The 20,451-nt window shown below is 39.9% G+C and overlaps 1 protein-coding gene across 1 annotated transcript in view; it reads right to left on the minus strand.

Moving 5' to 3' along the window:
- Positions 1-11,713: 11,713 nt before the first annotated feature.
- The window catches only part of dhrs7cb (dehydrogenase/reductase (SDR family) member 7Cb), a 101,539-nt gene continuing 92,801 nt past the window's right edge, over positions 11,714-20,451 (minus strand). The window contains exons 6-7 of the mRNA XM_049563930.1: positions 13,138-13,296; positions 11,714-12,991 (exon numbers count right to left, since the gene is read on the minus strand). Coding sequence (XP_049419887.1) covers positions 12,783-12,991; positions 13,138-13,296 — 368 coding nt within the window. The 3' untranslated portion in view covers positions 11,714-12,782. The remainder of the gene's footprint in view (positions 12,992-13,137; positions 13,297-20,451) is intronic.

Raw genomic sequence — 20,451 nt, forward strand, 5'->3', positions numbered from 1 at the left:
TTCAGTATGACTAATAGGAACAGCAGTAGTAGGCGGCATCAGGCAGTTTCACGGCCAGGCCCCCCCCCCCCCCCCAGATACCAGTGAAAGTATGATACCAGTGAAAGTATCATGGTTCTGAGTAGTATCACGATACCACAACAAAAATTAGGCAGATGTGCCTTTTGTCATTTATAAAAAGATAAATCATTTTTCTATAATACATAAATGATATTTCAATGGAATAAATTACTTATTGACTTATTCATACTTCAAAAACAGCATCAATAAGTGATTAATATGGGGGGGATCAAAATAAAATAAATAAATAAATAAAATAAAAATCAACCAGCCACCCTCCTCCCCTGACAAGGAAAGAACAGTCCCTTCATAAGTAAAGAACAGTCCCTAAAGCGCGGTGATGTTTGTGGACCGTTACCTGCCACAAAGAGTAATGTGAACGGCTGGTTTCTCCTCTGACACATCACACCTGTGTGCCGCCATGGCTTGGCTGTTCAGGTATTTCTGGGCAGTCATGAAATCAACAAAGAGGAAATTACTGGACACTGGAGCCGGACTTCCCCATCGCCGGTAAGCCTTATCTTGCGGCATATTTGACAGGAATACAGCGTCTGTGACCCCCGTTCAACCCACAACTGGCAGGATTCGCCTTTCGTTTCTGCTGCTGGTTGAAATCTGTACTTGCATAGCATGCTGAATGATTTGTTTTGCTTGCGCAAGAGGGTGAGTGTCCATGCGCAACACAATCACCCTCTTGCGATTGGACTTTGAACTTATCCCACAATAGTGGTACCTGAGGCACCGTAGTACTATGGTACTCCAACAATGCTAGCGCGGGTGGCAACCAATCATGCGGGACATGGTCTCAATTTGTGTGACGCGTGAAAAGAGACAGAAATGCTGTGCAGTCCCGTCTGGTCACTGTACTTATCCACTCACAAGCAGCAGCTAGTAGGGGGCCCCATTAGGGAGGATTCCAACGTGTTGTCATTTTTGAGTGTCTATAGGGGTTCCATCATATTGTCATTGATACGGACCAATGTCAGCCGTCTCTGGGGGCCCCCTTCCAGCTCGGGGCCCTAGGCAATTGCCTAGTTTGCCTTTCCGGTCGCGACAGCCCTGGTATGGACGTAAAAGTGCTCCATGGCGGCGACCTGTACGTTGATGATTTTTTAATGCAATTTCACGTCATGTGAAACTGATCACTGCTTTATAATGCATATTTAGATATCTACACTAAATACAAGAATGTCTTGGTTAATGTATTCTTTAATGTTATCAGTTACATGAATATACACTGATAACTTCACCACATCTGTCCATATATGCTTCCCAGGGTAAACTATAATAATAACAATAACAGTATACTCCAAAGGGGCTTAACTTCAGTACGAGTCTGCGGTCTGCAGTTGGGTTGGTAATAGTGATCCCAACTGATATTGATATCGGGTAAAAACATATATTATGCATGAATCAATATTTTTACTTACCCCTAGGCACAATGCTGAATCTCACTATCAACATATATCCCTCATGATTTAATCTCACCTGTGAGGCTCCTGTCTCTCCTCTATCTCCTTCTGTCTCTCTTCCTGCCTCTCCTCCTCCATCTCCTCCAGTCTCTCTACTACTTGTCATTTGACAAAAAATATATTGATGCAAGACTGGTGAACAGTGGGACAATTTGAGATGCAACAGTCATAGATTTTGATTGTTGTAGCCTGAGGAAAACATACTGTATGTTTTACAATTGTGTAATTCATTAAACAACATCTGAATATATATAGGCTAAAGAACAGCCATAATGTCAACACAAGTTTGTCAGCTTCATCATGTTAAACATAAATAAAATAAATCAACAAAAACGTAAATGCTCCAAAATCATTATAATACAACTGTGTGCAAAATGTTGCACTTACACCCAATATCCATTACATAAATATGACTCAGGTTTGGTGTTTTTACTGGGAGCAGTGCATCTCTATTCTCCTAAGTCTCTCCTTCACACACCATTGATGCTGAAGACTGTCACTGAAGGAGCTATTATTTATAGTGTTTACACTTTATTTATTCAGATTGTTTCTATCATGTCATCTTACTACAAACATTAATTTGAACTGTGTTATCACTACATGACATCTATGATTACTGATGGAGCATGTGAAGTGGAATTTCATGTTCTCTGGCATATTATATTGAACTAATAGTTGCCAAACTTAGCTCAGCTAGTATTAGCTCGTTAGCATCTCATTATCTAGCAAAGAGTTGCCAAGGAACGCCATTCAGTTAGCCCAACATCAACAGGTGTTGGCAGAAAATACGATTTTTTTAGCTTATTTACTGAACCAACAGATTCATCGTTCACACTCAGCGCTCTGCTGTGGAGCGCAAACGGTGATGCGCATGTATGTGTCGTTCCCTCACGAACTGCCGTGAGCTGTACGGTGACGTGCACCCACAAAATCAGTGGAAAGAGCGGCGCTGGGGAGGACCAATTGCACTTTACCAAAATAACGGTAGAGCCAATCGATGAGCAATACAAGGTTAGAGGCGGGACGTATGGTAGACACCAACTATTGTTAACCCTTTGTGTACCATATTGAGCGGACGCCGACAGCCAGTGTTTATATTGGTAGGCACAATACAGAAGGGGCTGAATATTGGTAGGGACGTGTCCCTACCGTCCCTACCCAATCCTACGCATATGAGAATAGGCCTATGTCAGCCTAACTAGGGGCTGTTCCAACGCCAGCCTGGGCCAGCCCTAACTATAAGCTTTATCAAAAAGGAAAGCCTTAAGTCTAGTCTTAAACGTGGAGACGGTGTCTGCCTCCCGGACTGAAACAGGAGGACGATTCCACAGAAGAGGAGCCTGATTGCTGAAGGCTCTGGCTCCCGTTCTACTTCAATCAATCAGTCAATTTTATTTATAAAGCCCAATATCACAAATCACAATTTGCCTCACAGGGCTAAACAGCATACAACATTCCTCTGTCCTTTGGACCCTCACAGTGGATAAGGAAAAACTCCCCCCCCCAAAAAAAACTTTTAACGGGGGGAAAAAACGGTAGAAACCTCAGGAAGAGCAACTGAGGAGGGATCCCTCTTCCAGGACGGACAGACGTGCCATAGATGTCATACAGAACAGATTAGCATAATAAATTAACAGTAATATGTATGACACAATGAGACAGAAAGAGAGAGAGACAGAGACAGAGAGAGATGCAGGACAGACGGTAATGACAGTAGCTTACAACAACATTAATGAAAGTAATAATATTATAATTATAATTCTGGCTACTGTGGTACAATATGTTGAAAGTATATATTAATGTCTGACAGTATACATATGTGACAATAATCATATGTGTATAATAACAGTAGAAGTATGAATAATGATGACAGCAGCAGCAGGAGGCATCTGGCAGGACCACGGCAGCAGCACAACCACACACGTCACACTATTCAGGCACCGCTGCAATATAAGTTAACCTGAGAGACAGTGGAGCACAGAGGCTCCGGAGAAGAAGCCAAGTTAGTGACATCCAGAATGGCCGAGTTAGCAAGATGCAGTAATAGGATACGAGAGAGAGAGAGAGAGAGAGAGAGAGAGAGAAGGTGCTTGGTGAATTATAGGGGGTCCTCCAGCAGACTAGGCCTAAGTCAGCCTAACTAGGGGCTGGTACAAGCCAAGCCTGAGCCAGCCCTAACTATAAGCTTTATCAAAGAGGAAAGTCTTAAGTCTAGTCTTAAATGTGGAGACAGTGTCTGCCTTCCGGACCGTAACAGGAAGATGATTCCACAGGAGAGGAGCCTGATAGCTGAAGGCTCTGGCTCCTGATCTACTTTTGGAGACTTTAGGGACCACGAGTAACCCTGCGTTCTCAGAGCGCAGTGTTCTGGTGGGATAATATGGCACTATGAGCTCTCTAAGATATGATGGAGCTTGACCATTTAGAGCTTTATGAGTTAACAGTAGAATTTTAAATTCAATTCTGGATTTTACAGGGAGCCTGTGCAGAGAAGCTAAAACAGGAAAAATATGATCTTGTTCCTGTTAGTACACGTGCTGCTGCATTCTGAATTAGCTGGAGAGTTTTTAAGGACTACTAGAGCTACCTGATGATAGAGAGTTACAGTAATCCAGCCTAGAGGTAACAAAAGCGTGGACCAATTTTTCTGCATCTTTTCGGGTCAGGATAGGCCTAATTGTCACAATATTACGCAGATGAAAAAATGCAGTCCGTAAGGTTTGTTTCAAATGAGAATTAAAAGACAAATCTTGATCAAATGTTACTCCGAGGTTTCTTACGGTAGTGCTAGAGGCCAGAGCAATGCCACCTAGGGAAACTTTGTCATTAGATAAAGAGTCTCTGAGTTGTTTGGGGCCAAGAACAATAACTTCAGTTTTGTCTGAATTTAACATCAGGAAATTGGTGCTCATCCAGGTTTTTATGTCTTTAAGGCAATTATGAAGTTTAGTTAATTGATTACTTTCTTCTGGCTTCATAGATAAATATAACTGTGTATCATCCACATAACAATGGAAATTTACAGAGTGATTTCTAATGATGTTACCTAAAGAAAGCATATATAGAATAAATAGGATTGGTCCGAGCACAGAAACTTGCGGAACTCCAAAACAAACTTTAGTACGTAAGGATGATTCACTATGAACATGAACAAACCGAAAACAATCAGATAAATAAGATTTAAACCAGCTTAGTGCAGAACCTTTTGGGCCAATTAAGTGTTCCAGTCTCTGCAGTAGAATTTGATGGTCAGTAGTGTCAAACGCCGCACTAAGATCTAATAAAACAAGTACAGAGATGAGTTCTTTATCATAAAATCCTGCACTGCTTGCAGATCTCTCCCAAGTTTCACTTCTGTGTTAAAAATGTAAAATCTCATTAAGAACTTATACACATTGTATCTCGGTTTGTCCTAAAATTCAAGCATGTAAGGTAGACATTCTACAGGATATGGGAAAATTTTTGGTGTTGCTTTGTGTATGAATCCTGTCTCTTTACTCCTTGGTCACCTGTGTCAAGATGCTATTGTTGATTGCTCTAGCAGATTATATGACATTCTTGCATACGTTGCAAGGAAGAACCACTTTTTGTCATAGATTAGTGAAAAACCACCTTCTATGGCAAACTGGGTCAAGATAATCATGGAGTGTTTTCCTCTGGAATACCTGACCTGTTTGCTTCACTCTACAAAGGGACATTTCATGGACATATGGACTCCTTTCTCAAACATTACTGTGTCCTCAAGACTTGCATGCATTTTGCTGGATTAATTTATACACACTGCATGTATGGATTGTACTGTTGTTTTGAATTCATAACTAGATGTTTCATCTTTTTTTCATGATGGTTGTGCAGACCAGTGTTATGCTGAGCTGTTCGATGTTGTTTATAAAAAAGAATAAAAGTCAGTAAATATATTTCACAAAAAAAAGTCCAACAAGTTTGGTGATGTTTGAATGAACCCTCATTGGTTTATGGCACCCCTTATACACCAATTTCAAAATAATTAAGCACAGGTGGTTCATTATTATTTAACAAACCCTGCTAGGTTAATGATTGGACAATAAATTTCTGATATATAATCTGACTTGTGTTATCCCATTCACATTTTTTGCATTTGTGGTGCTCCCTAGCAGTCACTTTAAATAAAGCACTCAGGATAGGTTCCTACTACCTGTTAAGAAACTGCTTGCAAGTTTTGTGATGATTGGCCCAAAGGTTGTGGAGTTATGTTCTGAGCTATGCCCTCTCTAAAGTTCATTGGTCAATATCTTCAAAATGCAATAAGATATCAATGACAGTTGAAGTGCTAGTGATAAAATTCTGAAAAAAATATCACATCATTATGTTAATTTCGGGTATATTGTAAATATTTCGGTGACATTTGGTTAAAAATTAGATGAATTGGAAAATACTGTGCATGCAAACATACAAATTTCAACAAGATATTGAATATCACTGTGAACTAACCATTAAACTGAACATGATTTATTACATGTGATATCTAGTATCCAAAGAATGTCTGTGTCAATTTTGATTGCATTTGGATTTGATTGCATTACTTTTGGAGCTATAGGTAATTACTCAATTGATTCATTTTGCATATTAATAAAAATATAGCGTGATGGACTTCTGAATTGACTATGGCTTGCAGTGTGGCAAGCTTCTATCACCATTCAGTGGATGTGCTGAAAACATTTCAGCTCTGTTGGACATACCTATGATTTATTATGATTTTTTGTAATTTGGAATGTGAAATGTCTGGAAATTTAGATTTTATTTTTTTTTTTTTAAGTGGAAATCTTTTTTATTTTTTTCATAAATATTTTTATTGAATCCAGACAAGAATGTACATCAACATTAATGCAATCAGTATCCAGTTTTTTTTTTCCTCCAATACAGCAAAAGCACATAGTCCCCAAACCCTATCCCTTTAATAAACTCCCTCCCAACCCACCCACCGACCTCACTACATAGCGATTATGAGAATAATCAGTGCCATTGATATAAAAATATTAAAACACACCAGAATTCACTAACATACAATAGGTGGAGTAATTGTGTAAATAATATCCAGCCATCAACAAAAGTAAAAAAAAACCAAAAAGGTAAAATAAATAAATTCAGCTGTGAAATGATACCATGGACCACCAACTTGCTGTTTAAATGTTAAAGTCTTGATAGCTGCTCACATCTCAGTCATGTTATTAAAGCTGACAGACCTGGGGGGACCGATGCCAGTAGATCTAGTGCAACATTATTATTTCTCCTACTGCTAAATTAAATGCAGAGGGCTTATCCAGTGATCTGCAGTCAGGCAGGACGAAAGCAGTCCACTATGGGGACACTTCACTTGAAGGGAGTTGAGTAGCGGCCTCCAGTGTGAATAAAACCTTTCAGAACAGCCTCTAAGTCCAAACTTAATTTTTTCCAGTTTAAGCAAAAATAACATATCATGTAGCTAGGCTTTAAAAGATGGTGGCTGGGGGGATTTCCACAGCAGAAGAATCTTCCTGCGAGCAATTAAGGAGGCGAAGGCAATGACATGATCTTGGGTGGCTGTGGTACCATCAGGAGCTATGCCAAAGACAGCTATATGTGGGGACGGTTTAATATTTAAACCTAATATGTCAGAGATGGATTTGAAAAAAGATTGCCAGTAACTAGACAGTTTGGAGCATGACCAAAACATGTGCATCAGATTGCACGGGATCTGGGAACATCTGCTACATGTTTCACTAGTACTGCCTGGGTAGAGTTTGAAAAGTTTTTCTTTACCATAATGAAGCCTGAACATTACTTTAAATTGAATAAGAGAAAGTCTGGCACAACTAGACAATGAGTTGACAGCACTTAAAGCCTTTTCCCAGAAAGCAACTCATTTTCCCAGTCAGTTTTGATTTTGTTTATCACTGATTCCTTAGTTGGAGTCAGAAGGTCATAGAAATACGAGATATGGCCTTTCCGCAAGGTTTTTGCCTCAAGTACTAAATCTATGCCACTGAGGGGTGGGGCTTGAGGGAACAGGGGTGAGTAGGTTCTAGCAAAATCACGAAGCAGTATCGAAAAAAATCTGAGCTTTGTAAATTAAATGCCGAGCATAACTGTTCAAAACTGGCAAAAAGCCCATCTATGTACAGATGGCCCAGGCAGCAAAGACCCTTATTCAGTAAAGTGGTGAAACGTGCATCAATTTTCGCAGGTGCAAATAAATGGTTATTACAGATAGGTGAGGCTTGAGGGAAAGTGAGCCATCCAAACTAACGTCTAATTTGTGTCCATATCTTTATTGTATTGATTACTATTGCGTTAGAAGCAAAATTTGAGGGGGAAAGAGGCAAAGTACTACATATTAAAGCTTGGAGTGAGGAGGAACAGGAGCTTGCTTCAGTCTGACACCAGCTTAGCTGGGGTGAGATGAACCAGAGTAAAAAAATTTGTACGTTAGCTGCCCAGTAGTAACCAAGGAGATTAGGTAATCCAAGCCCACCCACTGATCTTTTCCTCTCAAGTAAGGTCTTATTTGCCCTTGCCCACTTACCAGCCCAAAGAAAGGATGAAATTATACTCTCTATAGATCTGAAGAAGGATCTAGGGAGGAAGATGGGCAGACACTGAAAAAGATAGAGATATCTCGGCAAAACATTCATTTTTATCGTTTGAATCCTGCCCGCCACAGAGAGTTGTAGGCAGCTCCACCTCTGGAGATCCGATTTAACCGCTGTTGTCAGAGCGGAGAAATTTTTTTCTTGCAGTGTACGCATGGATTGTGTTACTATTACACCTAGATATTTAATTCCCGCACTAGCGGTCCTGAATGGTATTGATGAGAGCTGCAAGTCCAAAGCCAGTTGGTTAATTGGGAAAAATTCACTTTTGGAAATGTTCAATTTGTATCCAGAGAAAATGCCAAACGAGCTTAAAAGTGAAAGGATAGGAGGAATGCTTGTTAGGGGGTCTCTCAAATATAGGAGGAGATCATCAGCGTACAACGAATCGCAATGTTCAAACCCCTGCCTCATGATGTCATGTTCCACTGTTTGTTAAGTATTTTATTTTCTCCCTCATGTTTCATGTCTTGTCTTCCTGTTTTATTTTGTGATCACTCACCGCTGTCTCTGTTCCAGGTTCCTGTCTGCCCTGCCCCCTCCCTGTCTGTGTGCACCTGATCCCTGATTGTGTCTCCCACACCTGTGTCTAATCACTCCCCATCAGCCCTGCATATATTCCCTCGTGTGTCTTGTCTCGTTGCCAGTTTGTCGACGCTCTCTGCTCACGTTCCAGCGTTTCTCTCAGTCATAGTCATAGTCATAGTGTGTTTGATCCTTGTCTGTTTTTTGACCTTGCCTTTTTGCCTCACGTCTTGGATACCTCTGCCTGGTTTGTACTGCTTCCTTGTGTATTTACCGCTGCCTGGAATAAATCCTGTTTTACTGTGTGAAACCGGTCTGAGTCGTGCATTTGAGCCCTGCCTTTTCTGTGCCAAAGTTCATGACACATGATTCCTTTTATTCTGCGATCAGATTTTAGAGCGGCTGAGAGTGGTTCAATCGCGAGCACAAACAACAAGGGGGAAAGCGGGCAACCCTGGTGTGTGCCACAGAAAAGAGGAAATGGGTCAGAATGCTGTGTGTTTGTGCATACTGAAGCCTGGGGGGAGGTATACAATAATTTGATCCAGGAGATAAAGTGGGCACTAAGACCAAACCGTTCCAGGGTGGAGAACAGGTAAGGTCACTCCACCCTGTCGAACGCCTTCTCGGCATCAAGTGATATAACAACCTCCGGATCTGTAGGTGAGGATGGGGTGTGAATGACGCCGAGAAGTCTTCTGACATTAGAAAATGAGTGCCTCCCTCTTATGAACCCTGTCTGATCCTGAGAGATGATCAGAGGCAAGACAGGTTCCAAACGACGTGCTAAGATTTTAGCAAGTATCTTCACGTCAGCGGGAAGAATCGAAATAGGGCGGTACGACGCACAGCTAAGTGGGTCCTTGCTTTTTTTATGAATGAGGGAAATAGAGGCTTGCATAAGAGTGTTCGGCAGGGAGCCGTGTTGGTATGAATAATTAAACATTTCGAGCAATAATGGGGCCAGTTGATCTGAAAAGCGTTTAAAAAACTCCACCGTATACCCATCTGGGCCTGGGGACCTCCCACTGTTCATCGAGTGTATCACCTCCCTAATTTCTGCAAGTGTTAAAGCTGTATCAAGCATCATACTGTCATTAGGTGAGATTTTAGGCATTATTAGTTCATCTAAAAAGGTCGTCAGTTGGGTTTCGTCGTTGGGGGATTCTGATTTGTATAATTGTGAATAAAATGATTTGAAAGCTAGATTTAGTTGATCTGGGTCTGAAGTTAAGGATCCTGTTTCCTCCTGAATCTGAGCAATTTGGTTAGCGGCTTGTTTAGCTTTTAGCTGGTGGGCCAGGCGGCCAGCCTTGTCACTGTGCTCGTACACTGATCCGCGAGAGTGTTACGCAAATTTAGGCAATTCTGAGCAACAAGAGGAAGACACCAAGAAAGTTGACATTACAATGTATAATTTGCATTAGCTGAGGCTTGAACTCACAACCTCTGACACCAAGGAGCATCTTCTATTTACTGCGCTAAATAACAAGTGACAACTCATCTGTGACTTCACAAATTGACCAAGCCAGCCACCAGGATGACAGCAGTTGTCAAGGCAGATTTCAAACTGCTGTCATAAATTCAGTTATGTTTCATCTAGACAGCATGGAGATGTTGTTAATTTGGGGTGTTTTTTTTAACGATGACTGATTTACTCCATAAGTGAAAAACTGATGTTTGAAATTGCCATTCTTGCATTGACTCCAGTTGTTCACATGAGAGCAAAATTCAAAATGCTGTCAAAAATTTAGTTTTTGATATAAAATTAAGGATAATCAACATCCTTTACAATGACTCCAAAATTTTGTAATTTTTTTCATGAACATTGAAAACTTATTTAGCAAGAATTTGCAAGTGTATGTTTACAGTACTATTTACAGTCAAACATCTTGATGCACTGTAGGTTCAATTTTTGAAAAATCTGTGAATACAATTAGTGGAGGACAGTCTGAAGATGCTCTGTAGCAAGTTCGGTGTCAACTGAGCAAAAATTGTGTGAGGAGATAGGTTTAAGAAGTTTTACAGTTTTTGAAAAAAACAGAGTGATGGACTTCATAATTTGCAATAGGTTTAAATGTACAAAAGTTTTGTCAGTATTGGGGCTGCATTTTGGTGAAAGTTGCAACTTTAGACGCTTGCTGTAGCACCACCATCAGGACTATTGACTTGTGTTTGCAGCTGAGTAAATCTGGCATAGGACTGGACCTTTGTGCAAAGTTTGGTGATTTTTCGCGCATGGGAAGTAGGATTTCCTCGGAGGAAGAAGAAGAAGAAGAAAGAATGAGCAGGAAAACAAGAGGGTCCTGGCAAGACTGCCTGCCCAGACCCTGATGATAATAATAATAAAACAGTACAAAAACTATAGGGTTTCACCTCTTCAGGCTTGAACCCCTAGAGATCCTTTACTTTTAAATGGTTTCCAGTGGTTAGTTTCGCATTGTACTCTCTCAGTCAAATAATGTATGTGTTCCGATTTCTTTGTCACTCAGATGAACTTATCTTTTTTGGATCATGTGATAAAGACGTCTAAACGATTATTTTCAGGTCTGACTGTTCATCAGCCAGAATATTTGAATTTGTCATTAAATTTAGGTGTCTTACCATGAAAGTTACGGATGTACTCTGAACAACTTGAGTAGCAGTTTTTAAATATTGGACACTTGTATATAATGTCTGAATTTAGATTATCTTCTGAGAGAGGAATTCTCATCACATAAATCCAGATAGGTGACTGGAGAAATAGAAGATTCTGACATAATATAATTGGTACTAAATTTTACAGTTGCTTACAACATTCAAAAAACTTTTGGCCTTTTTTGCTTCCCTAGAGTAGCATAAAATGAAAATACTGAAATAAAATAACTCAAAACTGTACTTAAGTAGTACTTGAGTAAATAAACTCAGTTTCATTCCACCACTGCAAATAGCCTATTAAGCCTTTTCCATCTGCAAATACTAACAATGAGTACTCTGCATGTACTGTTTTTTCTATAGTGCATTATATCAATCTGTAAATCAACTGAAAAACTTACAATACCCACGTGATAAAATTCAAGATGAATATTTATTACATGTATTTGACTTGCTGTTTGCACTGACACAGTGGTAGGAGGGGCATAAAGTAAACAGTGGGGCTAATATAAAGGAGATAAAAGTACAAAAAGTACCACTGAATCACATACATGCATTGTTTCATGTGAATGCCTTGTGCATGTGAAGGCAATTTAAAGGGGATGGTGGATTCTGCCACCAATAATGAAAACTATATGGAGAGATCATTACAAAATGTAAGTGTAAAATCTTATGGTTTATAACTTTAATTAAATTACCACAAACTAATTGCCACATGATAAACCTGAAGCCTTCAAATAAGGAGAAACTTCACAGATGGTCATCTCTCTAATCTTAAACATGCACACACTACGAGATTTGAAAATAATGCTGCATCACACACTACAGGGTATTATTGAGATTATCATGCCAGAGGGAGCGAATGTCAACCAAACAGAGACTGATGTGTAGTAACAGCTTGCTGTAATGTTAACAATGCTTTGCAGTGAGAAAAAAACAAAAGCAGAAGGCTAAACGAGTGTGGATGAGAAAATGTCTAAGGAACTACAGTCAACACAGGTTGTCTGTTCCTCTGCGAGAGATTGTAACTGTCATTTTTATATCTGTTAATTGTACTATGCTGGTTAACGTTAGCCTCAAGGGCTAGAATGTTTACCATTGCTTGGCAACACTGTCAGCCCTCCGTATTAATATAATCGTAATGGTAATCATCCAGATTTTAAATGCTAAATATCGAACAAGTTTGAAATTATTGAGGCAGCCGCAATGAGTCTGTGAGTAGTTCAGGAGGTTTAAGACTGGATCTGTTAACATCTAACATTACCAGATCATCTGGGCCTAACATCAGTACCAACCAAGGTCCCAGACCAGAGTTCTCTTTCGAGTTTTGGGAGCGCTGATTCAGAGATAATTCGGCCCAAAACTCCTGCCATTTAAGCCTTGCTTAAGGAACACATACACATACATTATATATATCTGCCATTTCCAAAAAAAAATCTTTCTTCATTTTACATCTCTTTGTGATTCCATTTCAGATTTTCTCCTACTGCATTGGCTCAGCCAGGACTGAGTCCTTCACTCCAGCAGCCAGCACAGCAAAGAGGAAGGAGGGGAAGAGAGAGCGGAGGTAGAGGGCCACCCTGGGGATAGGGTGGGCCAGCACAACCTCCCTCCTCCTCCTGTTTACCGTTTGAATAATTTCATTGGCCAGGACTGATGGGTGCACACCATGGGTCAACTGGCTGGAGATAACTGTGGAAGAACAGATACATTGAGATTTGTCTCTGTACTACAAAAAATAGGCTTCACACTTCCTATCCATTTTCCATAAACTGAAACACCATTTGGAATTATTTTTTATATGTCGTTACCTTTAGGTCTCTGGTTCTTTTACTCACATGCAGCCAGGGCGTTCGGTTCAGGGGCCTGCTCCTCCACAGGCTCCTCAGAGGTGTTGATGAAGGTATGACTGATGGTGCTTATAATTATCCCATACTCCTCCACTTCAGTCCGCAGGCAGTCGAAGAAGGCTTGTGCTGCATGCTTAGATGCAGCATCTGATAGTTGCCAATACACACACACATAAACACACACAGACACAGATGTTAACAGAAGCCAGATAATGTTAGCTGTCTGAGCACTTTAATGGAGTGCTTAATGCCTGGTTCACACTACATGACATTTCTGTCCACTCTGACAGTCACTATGTCACATTACGCAATTGTGGAGTAATAAAATCGTGCCGTGACTTGGCCAATAGACATGCCAGACTACACGATGGTCCACACCAATCATCCCTGGTCGTCTGTCATGATGTGTGTGACATCATCGGGTTATTCATGTCCTATTTTTATTATTATTGCTATTATTTCAGTCACTGTGTCTGTTCATGTGCGAGCCGAAATGTTTTTGTAGAAAAGCGCCAGCGGATGGCAGGAGCTACATTTGAAGTCTACCGTACGCAAACATGCAAGTCACTGAATCCTCCACAACAAGTTCCTGCAAATGTTTCACAATAAAAGCCTATTTAGAAAGTGAAGGGGCTTCTCTCAACTGAAGTTATAAGGGGCTTTTAATTTGAAACAGATAGAGGAATTGTTGAGTTTGAAATGACGGTGCGATGCATTACCTTTATCAAGGCAACCAGGAGTGGATAAAAAGTAAAAATATAAAAACATAGAGGGAATAGTAAATAACGGCCCGTTTATGATGTAGTCTATTTCAAATGAAGCTGGTAGCCTCTGCAGCTGTGGTAAGTAAAAGCCACCATTTTTTTATTTTCTTACTTTATTTCCGTCTCCATTATAAATAAATAACATTGTTTGCTAGCTTCTTGCTAATGGCAGTTAAGGCTGGGGTGTTGTTGCTGCACAGTTGTCTACGGCAGCAGATCACTCTGTGTTTCTATTGTTCAAAGTGACTGCTGTGACGGGAGAAAGTGTGATTGACAAAAAGAAAATCAAACATGTTAGACTCTCTGTTGAAACATCATGAGGCGTCCCAGATGTGGCGTCAGTTGTCATCTACTGTGACACACTCCACGAGAAGAAATTATAGATTATCGTATTCGACACCCTTTGTCATTCACGATCCATGCCGCACCGTACATTGCTGCGTTGGACTATAATTGGGCTAATATTGTGTAGTGTGAACCAGGCATTACTGCTATTAAGAAATGGATGACTTGTAATTTTCAGAAGTAATAATCTTTGATCTTAATCACCCAGCAAGCATATTAAACTGTTTATTGCTCTGGCAACTAATATAAAATCTACAACGAAAAATGCAGGCATCACTTTTGAATCTCAATTTAACTTTGAACCACATGTCAATAATCTCATTAAATCCTGCTACTTCCACCTAAGAAATATAACCTAACTTAAATCAGCTGTGTTTTTCCTGACCTAGAAAGGCTAATTCATGCTTTTGTATTCTCACACCTTTACTACTACAATGCACTGTTTACGTGCCTCAGTAAATCTGTAGTAGCTCAGCTTCAACTAGTACAGAATGCTGCAGCTCGTATTTTTAACAGGGAAAGATTGTAGGTATAACATATCACCCCAATTCTGGCCTCCCTCCATTGGCTGTTGGTTAACTTCAGAACTGATTTTAAAATTCTTTGAATAACTTTTAAAGCTCAACATGGTTTAGCCCCCAATTATATAGCTGAGCTTCTGACTACCTGTTCTCCAAGTCGTTACCTTAGATTCTCAAACCTACCCTCACTAGTCATCCCAAGATCAAGGCTGGTAACTAAAGGTGACCGGGCTTTTGCCATTGAGACCCCAAGGCTCTGGAATTCTCTGCATGAGGAGATGAGGCTAGCACATTACCCATTTTTTAAATCATTGCTTAAAACATATTTTTAGAGGAAAACTTTCCTTTTTAATGTTTTATAAGTACTTTTGGGATTTGTAACTTTTGTGTTTTATTTCCTTTTGTTCTGTTTTTACCTCTATACGCATTTTTTTGTTATTTTTGTAAACTTATTGTAATCTCATTTTCATGCACTTTATCATTAATGCATCATTATTATTATTTCTATCAACACAGAAGAGGTGTGACTCATTCCACACCCTGTCACAGACATCTGTGAAAACACCAATGGTAGGTAGAGTACTAAAAATCTATAGTCAAGTAAAAGTCCAATTACTCCCATAAAAATGAGTACCTGAAGTAAAAGTAAAAAAAGTACCTGGTTATAAAATTACTCAAAGTACAAGTTACTTTCGTGCAGGCCAGTGCAAAATAATGAAAAACAGCACTTGTTATGATGAGCAGGTTGGCTCATCGAATAGATAAGGATAGCATATACAACTAAGATATGAATAATCTTCCACTCTCTCTCCATCTCTTCCTCTCTACCCCTCTCTTCCTTACTCCTTAATTATGAAGCTTTTTTCCTTTATTCAAGAGAGTGGTATATCAATTTGAGAGCATTATTTATTGATTTCACATTCAGATTTTGGAATATTGTCCCTCAAAATCCTGCCCTCGCACTCAAATAGCCTCTGCTTGTGCTTAGATATACTCTGTTTCTGCTCAAACTGTATGTTTGTACTCAGATACAATGTCGCTTGCACAGATTTCCTGCTCCAGCTTCAGGTCTTCTCCTCGCGCTCAAGCTGCTTCTGTGAGTTTGTGGAATTTCTGCTCTCAGATCTCTGCCGTGCGCTTGGATTTTTCTGTGTAACAACCCTTGCAAAATCTCCTAACCAATAGAACGCCAGGTTTATTGTTGACCAATAATATGATCCCTGCCTCCTTGCGGGCGCGCTAGCTTTAGTTTTAGAGCATACCGTCTGGACGGGTACTCTTTAACCGGGTTCATCCACTCCTGCCCTCCAGGGCTTTATTAAATGTTCTTCCATTGCTTTCTTTACAACTTTTGGAATAAAGGGACTGTTAATTTAACACACGTGCGCCCGCATTTTTTACTATAATAGCCGCATAGAATATACATAACCGATTTTTTATTTGTTTTTCTGAATTTCACATGCAGATTACCATCTAATTGACATTTGTATATTTGTTACATGAATATAAAGTAATGAAACATGAAATATTTACTGAATGTTACTGACTGTTTCAAAATACAGAACAGCTGTTTCAAACAGTTTCGCTGCTGCATCTTGTTGGTTTGTTTTTGGCAGTTAATAATAATAATAATAATAATAATAAACTTTATTTCTATAGCACCTTTCAAAACCAGGGTTACAGGGTGCTTCACAAAATACAAAAAAAACATCATACAGTAAAACTGATCCAATGATAAAACATTGTAAGAGAAACAACATTAAAATATGCGAAAGACAATTAAAAGTTAATTACACAAATTAATTACACAAATGCCAGTCTGTATAGGAGAGTTTTTAAAAGTTTTTTTTTTTAAAATGGGGCACTGACTCAGCTGACTTGATACTGAGGGGGACCTTGTTCCACAGTGTTGGGGCTAAAACAGTAAAAGCACGATCTCCCTTTGTTTTGAGCCTGGACCATGGAACCTTTAACAGCAGTTGATTCTCCGATCTGAGGGTGCAGAACAGGGGGTTAGGAGCTCTGAAATATAAAGTGGAGCAAGACCATGAAGAGATTTATAGGTGACTAAAAGAATTTTAAACTGGATTCTGAAACGGATGGGGAGCCAATGTAATTCTGCAAGGATTGGAGTGATGTGTTCCCTACGACGAGTGTTTGTGAGTAGTCTTGCTGCTGCATTCTGTATTAACTGTAACCGGGCAACTGCTGTATCATTTATGCAAGTGAATAATGAATTACAATAGTCCAGACGGGAGAAAACGAGGGCGTGGATGGGCTGTTCAACTATGTTTCTGGGGAGCATTGGTTTGACTTTGGCAATATTTCTTATTTGTATGTAGCAGGACTGAACAAGGTTTATTAATGTGCTGATTGAAGTTGAGTTGATGGTCAAAAACAACTCCCAAGTTTCAAGCTGACTGTTTTGTGTTAATTGTTAGTGGTCCAAGGTGAGGGGCAATGCTGTTAGAAATATGATCAGGACCGATAACCAGTACTTCAGTCTTATCTGTATTGTGTTGGAAGCCATCCAGTCCTTAATGGCAGTGAGGCAGCAGTATAGAGAGTCCAAATTGCTATGATTTTCCGGGTTAAGTGACACATACAACTGGGAATCATCAGCGTAACAATGGTATGACACAGGGGTGAAATGGTAAACAATATGTCCAAGGGGCAACAACAAACTGAACAGTATCGGGCAAAGGACTGAGCCCTGCGGGACCCCACATGACACGGGAGCTGTTGAAGAGCTAAAGTTGTCCACAGTTACTTTGAATACCCTGTCTGATAGGTAGGATGGAAACCAGTTAAGCGCAGTCCCGTCTATGCCAACCCAGTTTCTGAGTCTGTTGAGAACAATTTTGTGATCCACCGTAACGAACGCTGAGAATGGTAAAGTTTCCAGAATCCGCACTAATCAGGATGCCATTTGTTATTCTGAGTAGGGCTGTTTCCGTGCTATGATTCTTTCTAAAACCAGACTGGAATTTGTCAAATATATTGTTTCCCTCCATGTTTTCTAAAAGCTGCTTAGCGACCGCTTTTTCAACAATTTTTGAGATCGGAGGTAATTTGGAAATGGGATGACTGTTATGGGGAAGTGATTTTTTTTTTTTTTTTTTTTTTTTTGGATCAAGACCAGGTTTCTTGAGGAAAGGCTGAATACAAGCCTGCTTAAAGTTGTCTGGGACCAAGCCAGATAGAAAAGACTCATTTACAATACTGAGAAGACAGGGGGCAATGACTCCAAAACCTATTTGAAAAACCTGGAGGGAAAATTATCAGACTTACAGGAGGTGAGGTTAGTGTTGGCCACAATCCCAACCAGATCCCTATGAGTAATGGGAGTAAATTCATCTAGCAGTGAAGTGGCAAGTGAGGGCTCTGATGAAGGTGGAGGTGAGCCAGCAGGAATAATTGACGTTTTGATGTTTTTTCTTTTTTTTTTTTCCTGTTTTGTTTAGTTTATTTTGGTCATTTTCAAAATATGGACTCAAATACAACAGAGAAGAAAAGAAAACAACAAATAAACCTAAAGTCAATGCTAATATAGCATTACACCAAAATACAAACAAACAAACAAACAAAACAAGACCGAAAAGGTGTAGGCTGAAGCTTAGCTTATTACGCCTACCCTTTTATAATCAGTTTCTGTCAGCTCCGACATAATTGTATACAGAGCAGGGGTCCATTTCACAAAGCAGGTTTAGTGAAAACTCAGAGTCTGTTAACCCTGAAATGAGGGAAACTCTGAGTTCTCCGTTTCAAAAAGGAGATAACTCAAAGCAGAGAAAGAGGGGTAACTCCTGCCTGTTTCAGAGAGTGACGTAACTTAAGCTCTCGGTCAGTTACGGTAGTAACAGACTCTATGAACCTAACCTGGTCGGGACCAGGTTTTTTCACTAACATGGCATGTCCTTTTGATAATGATCCCGTGGATGAAGACTGCGCAGAGAATTAAATATTCGTTGGGAGCATTTCCACACAATTATCTTTTTGAGCGGTACCGTTTCACGTCACAGTCCATCATCTACATACACAACCTAATCCGTCCTTACATTTGCAACATTACCAATCGTAGTCATGCTCTCACATCCCAGCAGATATTGTGTGTTGCGCTCATAGACTGTATAAAAATGCGCTGTGTTTCTTTGCAAATGGAAGTTTTTGTACAATGTCGGAGACGCTGAGCACTTGAGTAAGGCAACTGTATGCAGGGCGGTCAGAAAAGTGTGCTCGTTTTACGGGCATCTGCCTTCTTTTTGTTGGCTGAGTAGAAGTCTGTGTTAGTTTAAATAGGCTTAATTATTTAACAGAACATGATATAGATGAGAAGACATTTATGTGTGTGAAAACAGCATTATGTTGGGGATAAAACAACTGCACTGTCAAACAGCCACTTAATATTTACTTTACAATGTAAAACATGATCAAAATGAGGTACCCCCATGAGATTATGCAGAGGTCTTACCTGTTTGAACAATATTTTTATATTTCATCCTAAACTGCTGCCAAGTGCGCTTCTCCCCCGCGGGATTGCACCTAAATGAAATAAATTAATAGGCTACCATTCAAGCAGTTTTCCCCTGTAATATTATTGCGATTGCAAAGGACTACATTTAAACTTATGCATTCTGCCACGCCGCCTCCCTCTCTTTTGCAGCTGCAGCGGTGTTGCACTTCTTTTTGAAAACGTGTGCAAACTCACACTATGAGCGCATTAAGATTTCTAATTTTAGTGGGGTGAAAAACGCAGCTCTCCCCGTCCCCGTTGCCATGGTGACTCGTCGAATCAGGGCTCCATTGATGCTGGCTTTTTATAGTTGTTGTGCACACGCTTAACTCCAGGTGAAACTACTCCGAGTTGATTAAACTGATTGAAACTCAGAGTTTCCTATCTCAGAGTAGATCAACTCAGAGTTCAGGATTAGACTACTTAGATTAGTTTGTTGAACCTGCTTTGTGAAACGGACCCCAGTAGAGCCAAAAAAGAAAACATTAAATAGGCCTATACTTAGTGCTGTGAAGAGATTAAAAAAATGGAGAGATTAATTAATTATGATCTGTAATTAACTGATCTAATTAATATCTTTTTTAATCTCATCTCAAAATTGCTGAGAAAGCCCTCAACTTGAGGTAGCCTATTTTCATTTAAAGGGGAAGTTCCGTTTTTTACAACCTGGACCTTATTCCTGGCATTAAATATGGTTGTTTACTCATCCAGATAAGTTTGGTGTCATTTGGAGTCCTTCGGAAGATATTTAGATCCGCGAGAGCCGCGTACATCCATATAGTGGGAGTAATCGGGGCAGCGACAATGAGGCTCTAAATAACACATTATCTGCCGTGAAACTCGTTCATTTCACCAATATGTTTTTGTGAATCACTAGAGTTGCTTGTCATCGTCATCATCTGGGTCATTTATACAGACCTACTAACCTCTGACCTGGACGATCAATCAATCAATCAATTTTATTTATAAAGCCCAATATCACAAATCACAATTTGCCTCACAGGGCTTTACAGCATACGACATCCCTCTGTCCTTAAGACCCTCACAGCGGATAAGGAAAAACTCCCCAAAAAAAACCCTTTAACGAGGAAAAAAAACGGTAGAAACCTCAGGAAGAGCAACTGAGGAGGGATCCCTCTTCCAGGACGGACAGACGTGC

Source organism: Epinephelus fuscoguttatus, linkage group LG20 (genome assembly GCF_011397635.1).
Source record: "Epinephelus fuscoguttatus linkage group LG20, E.fuscoguttatus.final_Chr_v1".
In the NCBI taxonomy this organism is placed as follows: Eukaryota; Metazoa; Chordata; class Actinopteri; order Perciformes; family Serranidae; genus Epinephelus; species Epinephelus fuscoguttatus.